This window comes from Bactrocera neohumeralis, chromosome 4 (assembly GCF_024586455.1).
Source record: "Bactrocera neohumeralis isolate Rockhampton chromosome 4, APGP_CSIRO_Bneo_wtdbg2-racon-allhic-juicebox.fasta_v2, whole genome shotgun sequence".
Lineage (NCBI taxonomy): Eukaryota > Metazoa > Arthropoda > Insecta > Diptera > Tephritidae > Bactrocera > Bactrocera neohumeralis.
The window spans coordinates 72,439,494-72,452,640 of NC_065921.1; the positions used below are offsets into that span (position 1 = coordinate 72,439,494).

A 13,147-nucleotide genomic window follows, 5' to 3' on the forward strand; every position below is an offset into this window, starting at 1 on the left:
TATCTCCCCATACTAATTTTTCAAAATCCAAATTACTTTCGAAGTTATAGCCATTGCAACTCGGCTGGTTTGAACTGTGGACGTACCTCAAAACGCGTTTTTCTCGACACTACCTCGTTTTGCTTTCTTCCGGTTGGACAAAAAAGCAAAACAAATGGATCTGGTAGTGAACGAGGGCAAGACGAAATATATACTATCATCAAACAAACAGTCGTCGCATTCGTGACTTGGCTCCCATGTCACTGCTAACAGTCATATCTTCAAAGTTGTAGATAACTTCGTCTATCTTGGAACCAGTATTAACACCAATCCAACGCAGAATAACCCTTGTCAAAAGGTGCTATTTCGGACTGAATAGGCAATTGAAAAGTAAAGTTCTTTCACGTCGAACAAAGACCAAACTCTATAAGTCACTCATTATTCCCGTCCTGCTATATGGTGCAGAGGCATGGTCAATTTGAGAGAAAAATTCTGCGGAAGATGTATAGTTAGTATGTATTTTGCGCATTGGCAACGGCGAATATCACATTTGATGAAGGATGAGCTTTATGAGATATATGACGATATTGACATAGTTCAGCGAATTAAAAGACAACGACTACGGTCATATTGTCCGAATGGACGGAAACACTCCAGCTTCAGTTTTCGACAAAGTATCCGCCGGAAAGCAGTGGAAGAGAATGGCCACCACCCCGTTTAAAAGACCAGGTGGAGAAGGACCTGGCTTCGCTTGGAATCTCCAATTGGCGCCACCTAGCAAAAAGGAGAAACGACTGGCATGCTGTTGTAAACTCGGTTATAACCGCGGTGTCTACGCTAATAAAAAGAAGAATACTTTTTTGATGCGGTCGCCATGATACCTCAAGTTCTAATCAGCCGATTTAATTGAAATATGACACGAATGTTCTTTAAATTTTTTTTGTAATTTAAAAAAAATCGACAGAGTTATAAAATAAGTGGTGAAATCGACTTTTATATTTGAGTAGTTGCCATTTTATTTAAAGAAAAAAAAGTTTTTCATTTTTCTTGCGTCTTGAGATAGCGACATTCGTACTAATCAAGAAACCCTCATTGTGGTTGTGTCGAAATTCGAGCCTCCAGACGAGAATACCCTCTTAAAAAGGAACTAAATGCGGAAAAAAGTGCCGAAGCAATTTGTCGGAAATTGAGTATAAATGACGTATTCCTTGAAAATGAAGGGGAGCCATGTACTTTGGGCAGATGAGTCTAAACTTTCTTATTTGCAAACCGACATTCTCGATACTAAGTTAACTCTAATACTTCACACATCGAATAATAAACGAAAACCATGTTTCGTAACCTTGGTTCGAGTTTTTTGACTGACTCTTTATATTTTTGTAGATCATAAAGCTCTGCACAAGCAAGCTGCACAGCGTGCGAATATGATAAAATATACTCTCTTTGACGGTATGCAAAGAATTCGTTAGTAGCATGTGGAAATTCATGGCACGCCAGACTTATAGGGGTACAGGATTTGTCCGGAATGTAATAGGATTGAGTCGATTAAAAAAAATTAATTGAACCAATCGTTCTTTAAAAGCATTGAAGACGTCACGGAAGGCATTCTCCAGAATAGCCTTGAAAGCCGAGGTGCATGCTACTTGGATCCTCTATCTCGCCTCAAAATGCTTGCCTTTCATCGGCCCTTTCAGAGATCATGCTCAAAGATCCATGACTCGTGACCTGTGATTACGTTATTCAAAAATTGGGGTGAAAGTGACCCCCAAATGAACTCGCCTCTTTAAAGCGTTTTCTCGAAATTGTGTTTTTGAATTTTTTTAAACAGGTCTTTGAAAACAATGTTTCTTTCGATTACAACTATTTGAAAAAAAAAAATTGCGAAAATTTAATTTTTTTGTAAAAATGTCCGCCAAAAATCCAATTTTCAGGTTTTTTTTCTTTGGTCTAAATTCTAAGTTAAGTTTTAAACTAAAACACATATTTTTTCACTTTAGATGATCTGTAAGGAGTTATTCTTCACAAGGGGTCACCGAAAATGGCCGAGTTTGAAATATTTTTTCCAACAATTTCAGAATTTTTTTGTTAATAGTGTATGTTTGTAACGAAAGAAATTGTAATAAAATATTTTATTTTTTATATGAGAAAAAATTGTTAAAATAGGCTGTTATACCCAAGGAAATCCATGTAAACCCTTAACCGATTCTTTTTGAATTTGATACACATCTTTTTTAAACATCTCTATGTCGCACCTGACTTGAATTTTGAAAAATTTAAATTTTAATTACTTTTACAAAAGTCGAAATCGTCAAAAACAGAATTTTTTTCATTTTGTGTTTTTTTTTGGCAAAGGTCAAGTCGATAGCGACATCAATGAGGATAAAAAAGTTTAATCATTTTATATTTTTGAAAGTTTTTCTTATTTGAAAATTCCTAAAATTTAGTTGTCCAGACTAGAATACCACTTATGTTGGGTATATATAGGTCTAGTCTGGATACTACATACATATACATACATTGTTAAAATGTTCAAAACATAATTGCATGAAAGTTTGTCTGGTTTCTTGAGACAAATAGAGAGAACTCTTTATCTGCTTTAGGTGATGATTTGAATGCGAAACTGTTTCGCAATCCCGAAATTCTCAGGTCAACTGATTATATGTTAACAGATTTTCTTCGTTTTTCGGCATTCTATCTCAATTTTGAGCTGCAAGTCTAATGATAATTACATCCAAGTCTTGTGTGTTATTAAAAAGCACCTCTTAAGTCAAACGACAAAAAAAATTATTTTACTCTTCTGTTGAAACGAAATTGCTTGCTTTTCATATTTATTGTCGCCCAAAACGAAGTCATTACGTATTCTTGTTTCTTGTACTCTCGAAAGACGTTGTCCCAGCGCTTCTTTAGTTTAGTTTTGTCTCTTACTCGTACTGTTGCATCAACCTTTTGTTTAATTTTTGAAATAATATTTTTCTATTTTTTTAATAAATAATTTTTGTTATCTTGAGTAATTCAAATTACAATTTATGCCTCTTAGTTTTACAGCATTTTTGCTTTAAAAGCAATTGGGTTAGTGGTACACATATTTTGCCAAGACCGATGATGGCAATTACATATAATATTATTATATATTCTAATTCTAAATATGACAATGGTGTTTGACTATTTTTTATGCAGAGTTTTGAAAACCCGATTTGCATTCTTTACATGCATTTGACTATACAATTGTTTATGCATTAAAAACAATATGCAATTATTACAAATAAACGTATTTATGTTTATAATTAAAAAAATATATGTATATATGGTATGTGTTCCAAAAAATATTGTATATGTTTCTTAAAAATTATATATATCAACTCTTCAATTTTTGAGAACTACAATAATATGTGAATGTAGTAAGAAATATGACATATTTTTAGGATTTTTATATTAATGAAACAAATAATTATTTCAATCGGCTGAAGGCCTCGTAGCCAGTGCTGCGTTTATGTATTTATATAATAAAACTCTTTTTGTTATATGAATTATTATAAATAAATAAAATAAATAAATAAAATTATTTCAATAAAGTGTGGTGAATTGTGGAGAAAGTATCTCTTGCAGTACAAATTTTAATATTTGTAATTAAATATTTTTTCAGCTTAATTTTTTATTGAAACACATTAGCTTAAAATAAATTTATAAATAAAAGTTTGTGAAAAATATTGACATAGCTTTTCCTTAAAACAAAAATAATTAATTCCCCACTTGAAAAGCAAAATACTCCATCAATGCTGTAGATGCACACTTAGTGTAAAATAAAAAAAATATTTATTTTTCGTATTTCGATATGTTATGCTTTAAAAAATAACCCTTTAAAATTTTTGAACAAAATATTAAGTAGTTTTTGAGTTACAGCATTATACATTCTATCCACTCACTTTAATCAGCCCCATAAATTCAAAAAGTTTGAGTAAATTCCAACTTTTTTCAATTAAATTTTTTATTTGTTTTGCTGCTAGTGAACTTTTTTTTAGTTTTCATTCACGGATAAGACCGGAATCACTGCTGCAGTGAGAGAGATTTTTGTTCAGCTTACATGCGCCAGCTTGAAAAATGTTTAGTTTTCTTCAAAAATTTTATTGTGCATTACTACTGTGGGCAAAAAATAGTAAGACTTTTAATTTAAATTTCGTTCGGAAACCCCTTCCTAGTTTTCTTGGTTGGTATGACTGATATCTGTGCCAAATGTTACATCAGAATAATCATTAGTTTATCTTTCTGAAGAGAATAAAATTATTCAACAAAGAAGTTCCTTTAAATTTTGTGTGCGGAAAGGTTCATAATGTTGGAAAATGCTTTCGGTAATAATTGTTTATCGCGAACCACGCCCAGAACGGCCATCAACATCAACTGATGATCAACACGTCAATAAAATAAAGGAATTAGTGCTTGAGAATCGACGATTCTCAATCGATCGAAGTCAGAGATCTTACTGGCATTGTAGAAATATCGAAAGGATCAGTGAAAACCATTTTGAATTATCATTTGGACCCAAGTTTAGTGAAATCACAATTCCAAAATCACTCAATATTTTCGAAAAAAGGCGTCTGTTAACGTCTGTAAAACAATTCCGACTACCAGAATGTCATAAAACGTATTATTACTGGCGATGAGTCTTGGATCTATGCTTACGACCCAGAAACAGATGATCAATCGGCCGAATATCGTGGCAAAAATGAGCCGAAGCCGAAAAACCACGTCAGAGCAGGTAAAAATTAAGATTATGTGGACAGCTTTCCTCGATTATCGAGGTGTGGTGCACTCCGAATTACTCCCGATCGGCCAAACTGTCAACAAGGCACACTACTTGAGCGTTATGCGTTGTTTGCGTGAAGCTGTACGTAAAAAGATGCCGGAATTATCTCTCTTGGTTTTTGTACCACAATAATACACAGACATAAACTGCATTCATGCTTCGTCAAAATTTCAACCAATATCATGCCGCAACCACCGTATTCAACTGATTTAGCTCCGTGTGATTTCTGGCTATTCAGCAAACTCAAACGAATGCTCCGGGGAAATTGATTAAAACAACTGTTTCGAGTATTGAAAAAACGTTGTCACAAGTGTTTTGTGGCCAAGGAGGATTAGATTGGGGTAGACGACATAGATTTTGCAAAATAAATTACGAATTTTAAAATTATGAAAAAAGTCTTACTATTTTCTGTTCATATTAGTAATTAAAATATGTGTATTTAAATATATGTATATACTCTTAAAATTTTAAAACAATTGAAACAGTAGTTTTATTCCCCAATAGGCGTTGTGTTGTTATTGTCAATGAGATGTCGTCTTCGGGAGTGCTACAAGGAAGCGTTTTAGGTCCTCTCCTCCTTATTATGTTTATCAACGACATTTCATGTTGTTTCTCTTTTGCTAAATTTTTGCCACAATGCAGATGACTTAAAAATTTTCGAAATAATCAAAAACTCGGAAGGTCCAATTAAACTTCAATGTGATATTGATAATTTTTATAAAATATAAAATGTGTAAATTAAATCAATGATGGTAACCGATAGCCCTAGTTGCTAGAGTTTTTTCACATTTATTGTAATTTTAGTTATAATAAATAATAAATAAATAAATCAATGATCTTGGGGTGATCTTTGACAATGGCTTTTCTTTCAATAATCACATCAAATATATCACTTCTAGATCATTTTCTGTGCTTGGCTTTGTCCGTCGAAATGCTTCCAATTTTTCCGACCCCTATACGTTAAAATTACTGTATGTATAAACCTTTTGTTCATTCCATCTTGAAGTATACAGTGTTCATTTGGCGACCATAGAATTGCATATCGTCAATAGATAGGATTGACCGCTACCAAAACCTGTTTCTTTCTTATATTAGAGTTTGTTAAACCCCTACCGTCGTATATAGTACATCTCGTTTATTCCTATTGCAGCTTAAATCACTTGAAATCGACGGTCCGTTCTCTGCCTTTCATTTGTTTTCAATGTAATTATTGGAGGTATTGACTGACCCTATCTGTTAAGAAAGAAAGTCCTCTCAATCGTACTTTGCGTGAGTTTAACTCGATTTTCGAGTAAGTTCTACTTGATTTTTCTCACTCTAGGGCTTCCTTCATGAACACACTTAATTCCATTTTTAGTTAAGTTATCTATTTGTTTAATTGTAATTTTATTATTTGCTTCTAATTCAGATCATAATTTTCTAATAGTCTGTAAGAATTAATGTTCCTTGATTTTAGTAACTAAATAAATAAATAATGCGAGACCTCATACAAATGTGTTGACCCGCCAAAAGCAGCAGCTTGAATGAAATGTGCTACCCGACTCAACTATTCTGCGGTATTGGCACCTTGGAACTAATACTTGTTCCAGTCTCTGTAAAATTTTTTGAATTGAAAAACCTTCACTTCAAGTCAGGACGACAACAACGACTTGGACATTTTTTTTGCCCGCAAGGATCAACAAATTTATAAGTGTGAAATTAGTCTCTTGTCCGAAAGTTGGCAAAGGTATTGGATCAAAGAGTTGATATTAAAGAAATATTTAAATTGGAAAAACGAAATTACTTAGTGAACGACCCAATATAATACAAATACATGTAAATAGTTTTAGATTTGTTTTTATAGGCGAGTTAAAAAGAATGCACAACTCAGTTCAAATATTCCCGAAAGTATTTAACGACAGTGGTAACTCTGAGGTGCCAAACACTCCACTCTCTTTGCTATTCGTGCTTAGAAATATGCTTCTTCACATTGCGCTTATTTTTTCGAACTTTAAAACATAAAACATTTCCCCTGAACTCGAAAACAGTTTATGGGTTTCAAACTTTTTTTCTTCTTTTATGTAGCATGTATTTTTTGTACCTCGATATGTCTACTAAAACAAAAAAGCAGTTATCGAACAAAAGCAGTTTATGGTTATTTACGATTCTGAGTGAACTGCCTTAAGATTTATTTTTCCAAAATAAATTCGTTTTACTTCAGTTGAGTCAGTAACAGGTATCCTAAAATCTACGATAATATGCAAATGATTTCCGTTAGAAAACTTCGACAAGGTTCCAGAAATCTATGATCTACTAGCACAACAACTTAGTATATAGTAATATGTTGGAATACATATATGTATGTGTGTAAATATGTAATTACTATTGATAGTTATACTACTTGTCTGAGTAAATTATGTGCTACACATACTAATAGGAATTTCAAAAACACATTGGACTGAATCTAAATCAACATCAAAGCAGTGTTCAATAACTACTAGTGAATAGCATAAGCACAGGGAGACACATTTATCACTTTTTAAACTCCATGTGCTATACAAATCATAAAACAGTCAATAAAATTGCTGTCAAGAAAAAATTTCCATCCAAAACCGCTTAAGATACTGTAGAGTTCTCATCACTTTCATCGGGTTGTTCGAAGGGATCACGTTCGCGGCTTTCAAGCAGCGCCGAAACCAGTAGCGGTATGCTGCCCAACACCATGCAAGCGCCCATACAGTAGAAACATATCTCGTAGCTACCAGAAAGATCGCGTAGAAAGCCGGCTAACGGTGGCACCGAAATTGCGCCAATGCTCTGAAACATACGCACCAAACCATAGCTGGAACTAATACGATCCGTGCCGAAGATGTCAGCCAACAAAACCGGCATTAACACGTACCAGCTGCCCAAACAGAAGCCATAAACAGCAGCGGATAGTCCAATCAAATAAAGCGTGTCCTCAGACGGTATTGTAAGTACGGCTATGCCGGCGCCCAGTATACTAAAACGGTGAGATTACAGTTAGGAAAATATTTTTGTATTTGTTAAAATGTGTTTGCTTACCAGAAAATGTAGGTCTTTTTGCGATCGAAAAGTTGCAAATCGGACAACCAGCCAAGACCCAAGCGTCCACATAAATCCAACACAGCACTCACGGCGACTAGATAACCGGCCTGACTTTTGTTGTTGCCTAAACGAATAATAATAAAAAGAATGTGTAGAGTATTGTCTAATACTGGAGAAAATTTTAAATAATATTGTTAAACAATTTTTTTTTATATTCCTTTCCTATTTTTATTCTACTCTCAACCCAGTCACCTACAAAAGTCTAGAAATTATTTGCGTTAGATCAATCCGATTACATAAGTCGGCAAAAAAAGTTGTGATCTGTTTTGATTTCCGATGGTGTTGAGTGTACTGAATTCGGTTTATAATTTATTATAGAAATGCATATCTTTTTCCCAGTGAGACTCTGTAGGAATCATCAGGAAGATCTCTCTGAAGCATCCAAAATTGACACACTCCATATTCCCTGGTGTTTTTTCCATCTTCTTAATACTAGGTGAAATTATTCATCCTGCTCCTAAATTTTCTGGAAAGTAGTCGAGTTGGGAAAGAAGAAAATCATTAGGAAACCTGAAGCTTGAAATGCTTAATACATTCCTTTGACGATTTGACTGACTGTTAGTAGTTAAGATCTTTTTTATTGATTGAAAATTTCTATATGACCTCTTTAAAGGCTATTCAACCTTCTCTTTGAAGATCCGTCATGTTTGTGCTGAACCTGAAGTTTGAATCTGCCATCAAACGTCGAATATCTGATCCAACATCTTCTTTCAACTTTGCCTCCGAGAAACCTGGAAACCTTGATACAAAGTATCAAAAGCAACTTCTATCTCTTGGAAGTGACTTTACAAATGGCTTCATCAATTCAAGGTTTATGTGAAGCGGTGGTAAAAGAACTTTAGGAAGAGGCAGCAAAGTTTCTTTTTTTTACGAAATTTTAGCTCATTTTGAGGCCAGCACTTTTTGAGCCAGTGATTTGGTCGGTATTTACTAACCCATAGAGACCAAAAGCAAAGGAATTTGGTAAACCCAGATTGTTCACAGCCCGCTTGCCAAGCGAGGTATTTATATTTTCATTTGCAAATTCCGAGTTCTTATAGGTTTCCTTGAGGTGTCCGGAATAATCAGCACGATCATATTATAATATTATTTGAATATTTTTTTTAGGAGCGTCTTCGAAGGATTAACATTTTAGGTATTATCACAAATTTTTTCTAGGCTGAAACAAACGAGGTTGGATGATTTATTTTATCAGCTCCTCGATCTCTCGATCTAACAACAAAAACAGTATTTTAACTAACTTTATATAAGACTCATTTTACTGTTGGTACTATTAGAGGCTTCAAACATAGACAGATCAAATGAAGCCAAATCTTTAAGGAATCATACAAAAATTATTTTTCTGATTTCCAAAATCTTTTCATACAACTTCAACAACGGTTCGGAGATAGTTCAAAACTCATCATTCATCATCATCACTCTCAATTTTATATATCATCAATCCTTAACACAAAAATAGAGAGAGCAGTGTAATTTATGGCAAGTATTTTAATCAGGACGAAACCAACAAATATTCTCTCAAAAATTAGCTCTGATTTAACTCACCTATGGAAATGACATGTGCCGGAAGATAGTAAAGCATGTAGGGACAACCGACCGACATCAATGTCACAGACAAGCACATCAATATGAATGTGGTATCTTTCAATAAACTAATGTCCAAGTACATTTCAATGCGTTCACAGCAGGTGCGTGGTACATCGTCATCATCATCGTCTTCGCTGACGCCAGCATCTATTGGTGGTTGAGCTACTATAGCACCACTGAGGTCATGCAGCTCACCACGTTTGTTCAAGTCAGTAAAATTACTAACTGGTGTGGGTATCTCCATGCTTTTGCTCAGGCCACGTGTCACCACGGCTGGTGGGGAGAGCGGTTTCTCCAGATGTGCTTGTATCTTCGAAATGATTTCGTCATTCGCAAACACGTTTCGACGTCGTCGGCTACCACGATTGGAATCGGTACCGGAATTCTTGCGATACACCCAAGTGGAGTCGGTGCTGAGATCTTCCACAGAATGCATAATACCCGAACTGCGCACCTTCTTCATTGGCTTGATAAATGTTGTCTCACCAATAACATCCTTTACCTCATCATCATCAGTTTCGTGGCCAGCGGCAATTTGCTTTTCATTTGCTAAGGAAGTAATATGAGTTAGAAAGTGCTAAACCCTAATTAAGAAAATACTTACCACTTTGCTTGCCCGAGTATAGATCATTAAGTCGGTTTTTTGATTCCTCAAGAAACAGATGTTCGATAAATTTATTGTTGAGCGTAGCATCACATGTGTCCAAGTATGTGGAGCCAGTAAGCATGCCCGTTGTACTGGGATTGATGTCATTCAGCGGTTTCGCCGACTCTTCCTCCTCCTCGTTTAACTTGCCACTTTCACTATTGTAATCCTCTATAGGTCTGTAAAGTGTGGCTGAGATGCAAACATGAAACATGCAACCGCCCAAAATTAAAATCGTTCCATGGAAGCCGAATTTCTCTGCGAGATGTTTTATAAGCACCGGTAATATAAAACTACCAGCGGCGGTGCCCGAAACACAGATGCCATTTGCTAGCGCACGATGCTTGTCGAAATACTGTGACACAATTACGATTCCGGGTGTTGTAGAGAGGCCGCCACCGATACCTATGTGAATGAGTTAATATTAAAGCGACTACTTTAAGGAAGTCCAGTAATTTTACCTGTCAAAACTCCAAAGGTAATGAGCAAATGTAACAGACTAGTCGCAAAGTAGCTAAGCGTAAGTCCCAACGCACAGAATATACCGCCAACGAAAACCACCGAACGGCAAGAAAATCGCTGACATAGTGCGCTAGAGACTGGCGCTAAAACTAAGCATAATGCTGATAGTATGGCGGGTATCCAAGAAGCAACGGTTGCCGTTGAACTGGGAAATGTTTCCATTATTTCCACATAGAGCACGCCATATGACTTAACCAAGCCTGCAACCCAAAATTGCACTGAAAATGCGCCAAAAACAATTAGCCAACCATAACCACCATCTGGTGGATCAGTATTAACTGAGGAACGTGATGAAGCAGAGGTTGTACGCTTGCCCGCTACACACTGATCCGTATCGGCGGACCTGCCGTCGGCGGCATGTGCGGACAGATTAGCGCGTCGCGTTTGTTTAGCTCCACGTTTCGCGGATTGTTCGATCAGCTGCAACTGTCGATTCGAACGTATCTCACGCGATTTGGCGATTAATGGACGCGCTGTAATACTGGAGACAGTCAACAGATTTTCATTATCCTCTTCTTCAATTTCGGCAATTTGATGCTCCAAGAGGCTCGAGTGCAAAGTGCGGCTAACCGGTGCCGGACAGTATGGCGTATTAATGGGCAACGTTGCCGGACGACGTTGTATGCCATGTGTGGTGGTGCCAGCGATCGTAGCCGTACCGTCCATCGGGCAATTGATTGTGGCGCCTGCAGCCATAACTGCCGCGGTAGCTGTTGCATCCATTGATGTGGTCGAGTAGGCATTTTGTGCACTACCACCCATCGTTGATAAACCCATGCCGACGCCAGCTTGCAGACCAACACCTCCAGCGATCCCCATGACCTTGTGGAATCCACCGCTATTAAGCGCATCCACTTGTTTGACGTCAAGTTCGGCGAGCGGTACCGGTGGTGCCGACACGACTGAGAAGAGCGAACCAGTCGACTGTTGATACTCGGTGAGCAATGATGGTGGGGCGGGTTGAGAGCAAGCAACCGTTGTCGGCAGTTCACACGAAGCGCCGACAAGTGAAGGTGGCGGCGATGGTGGTATATTGGTGGCGGCGTGATGATTATGCCGATCGGTGATGTAAACGCCACAGTCACCATCGCTGTCCGTGGATGTGCGAATGAACCCTCCCGACTGGTGCTGGACTCCACCAGTTGGGTACGATTCACTCGTGCCGTGTAACGGTCCCCGTGAATTCTAAAAATGAGAAATCATGAAAATTAGAATAGGGATACTAAAAATATGTTCCGTGTAGAAAAAATTTGTAAGTCTTAGTAAAATAAATTTGAATGATTAACTTTGAATTGGTTTATCGTATGACAAAGTTATATGAAAGATTTCTTTAAAGAATATCTAAATATGATCGATTCTTTTTGACAATTAGTAGAGTTAGTCTGTCTGAGTTTTATTAACAGAAAGAATGTTCGTTTAAATTTCAAGTTAGGAAACTCTAAGTCCAAGTGCATTTTTCCAGATTTCTACCTTTCACATTTTCATTAAAAAACTGGACCATCGAAAACGTTGTAAATTTTCTGATTTGGCCGTGAAACAACTTGAAAACTATAACGAATTTTTTAAGAAAATCATCTTCTAAGATGAATCTCACATTCATCTGACGGTTGTTTGTAAGTCCTAAATAAAAGAGTCAATATAGGGTTATATATACCAAAGATTCTGTTGACGAAGAAAATCCGGATGTCTATGTCCGTGAACAAGCTGTTTGATGTGCTTTTGGACTCATGATGAAATCAACGTATTTCTTGGCACCATAAGAAGGTTAAGTTCGAAGATGGGCAAAATCGGCCCACTGCCACGCCCACAAAATGGCGGAAACCAAAACCTTAAAGTGTCAATGGATATTAAAGAGAAATTTGACTAAAGGATCGATTAGGGAGGGGCATATTTGGACGTAATGTTCTTGGAAAAGTGGGCGTGGCCCCGCCCCCTACTAAGTTTTTTGTACATATCTCGGAAACTATTATCTATGTCAACCAAACTCTGAGTCGTTTCCTTCAGGCATTTCCATATACAGTTCAAAAATGGAATAAATCGGATCATAACCACGCCCACCTCCCATACAAATTATTATGTTGAAAATCACTAAAAGTGCGTTAACCGACTAACAAAAAATTTTACGGAAGAAAATGGCAGAAGGAAGCTGCACCCAGGCTTTTTTTTTAATTAAAAATGGGCGTGGCGTCGCCCATGGAGCAAAAACCATATCTCAGGAACTTGACCGATTTCAATGAAATTCGGTATATAATATTTTTTAACTGTGATGACATGTACGATTTGAAATCGGTTGCCTTCTTCCAATATAACGCTATTTTGAATTCCATCTGATGCCTTCTCTGTATAATATATAGTACATTAGGAACGAATGATGAAAAACTTTACAAAAATACGGTATTTGAAAAATATGTAAATGACGTATAATGAAATCTCGATTATCACTTTATCATGCGAGAGTATAAAATTTTCGGTGACACCCGAACTTAGCCCTTTCTTACTTGTTT

At 36.4% G+C, this 13,147-nt stretch overlaps 1 protein-coding gene across 2 annotated transcripts in view; it reads right to left on the bottom strand.

Moving 5' to 3' along the window:
* Positions 1–7,264: 7,264 nt before the first annotated feature.
* Positions 7,265–13,147, bottom strand: part of LOC126755183 (uncharacterized) — a 29,548-nt gene continuing 23,665 nt past the window's right edge. For both annotated transcript variants that reach the window (XM_050467571.1, XM_050467570.1), the window contains 5 exons: positions 10,583–11,828; positions 10,080–10,526; positions 9,434–10,024; positions 7,826–7,952; positions 7,265–7,763 (listed from right to left, as the gene is read on the bottom strand). In XM_050467571.1, coding sequence (XP_050323528.1) covers positions 7,376–7,763; positions 7,826–7,952; positions 9,434–10,024; positions 10,080–10,526; positions 10,583–11,828 — 2,799 coding nt within the window. In that variant the 3' untranslated portion in view covers positions 7,265–7,375. The remainder of the gene's footprint in view (positions 7,764–7,825; positions 7,953–9,433; positions 10,025–10,079; positions 10,527–10,582; positions 11,829–13,147) is intronic.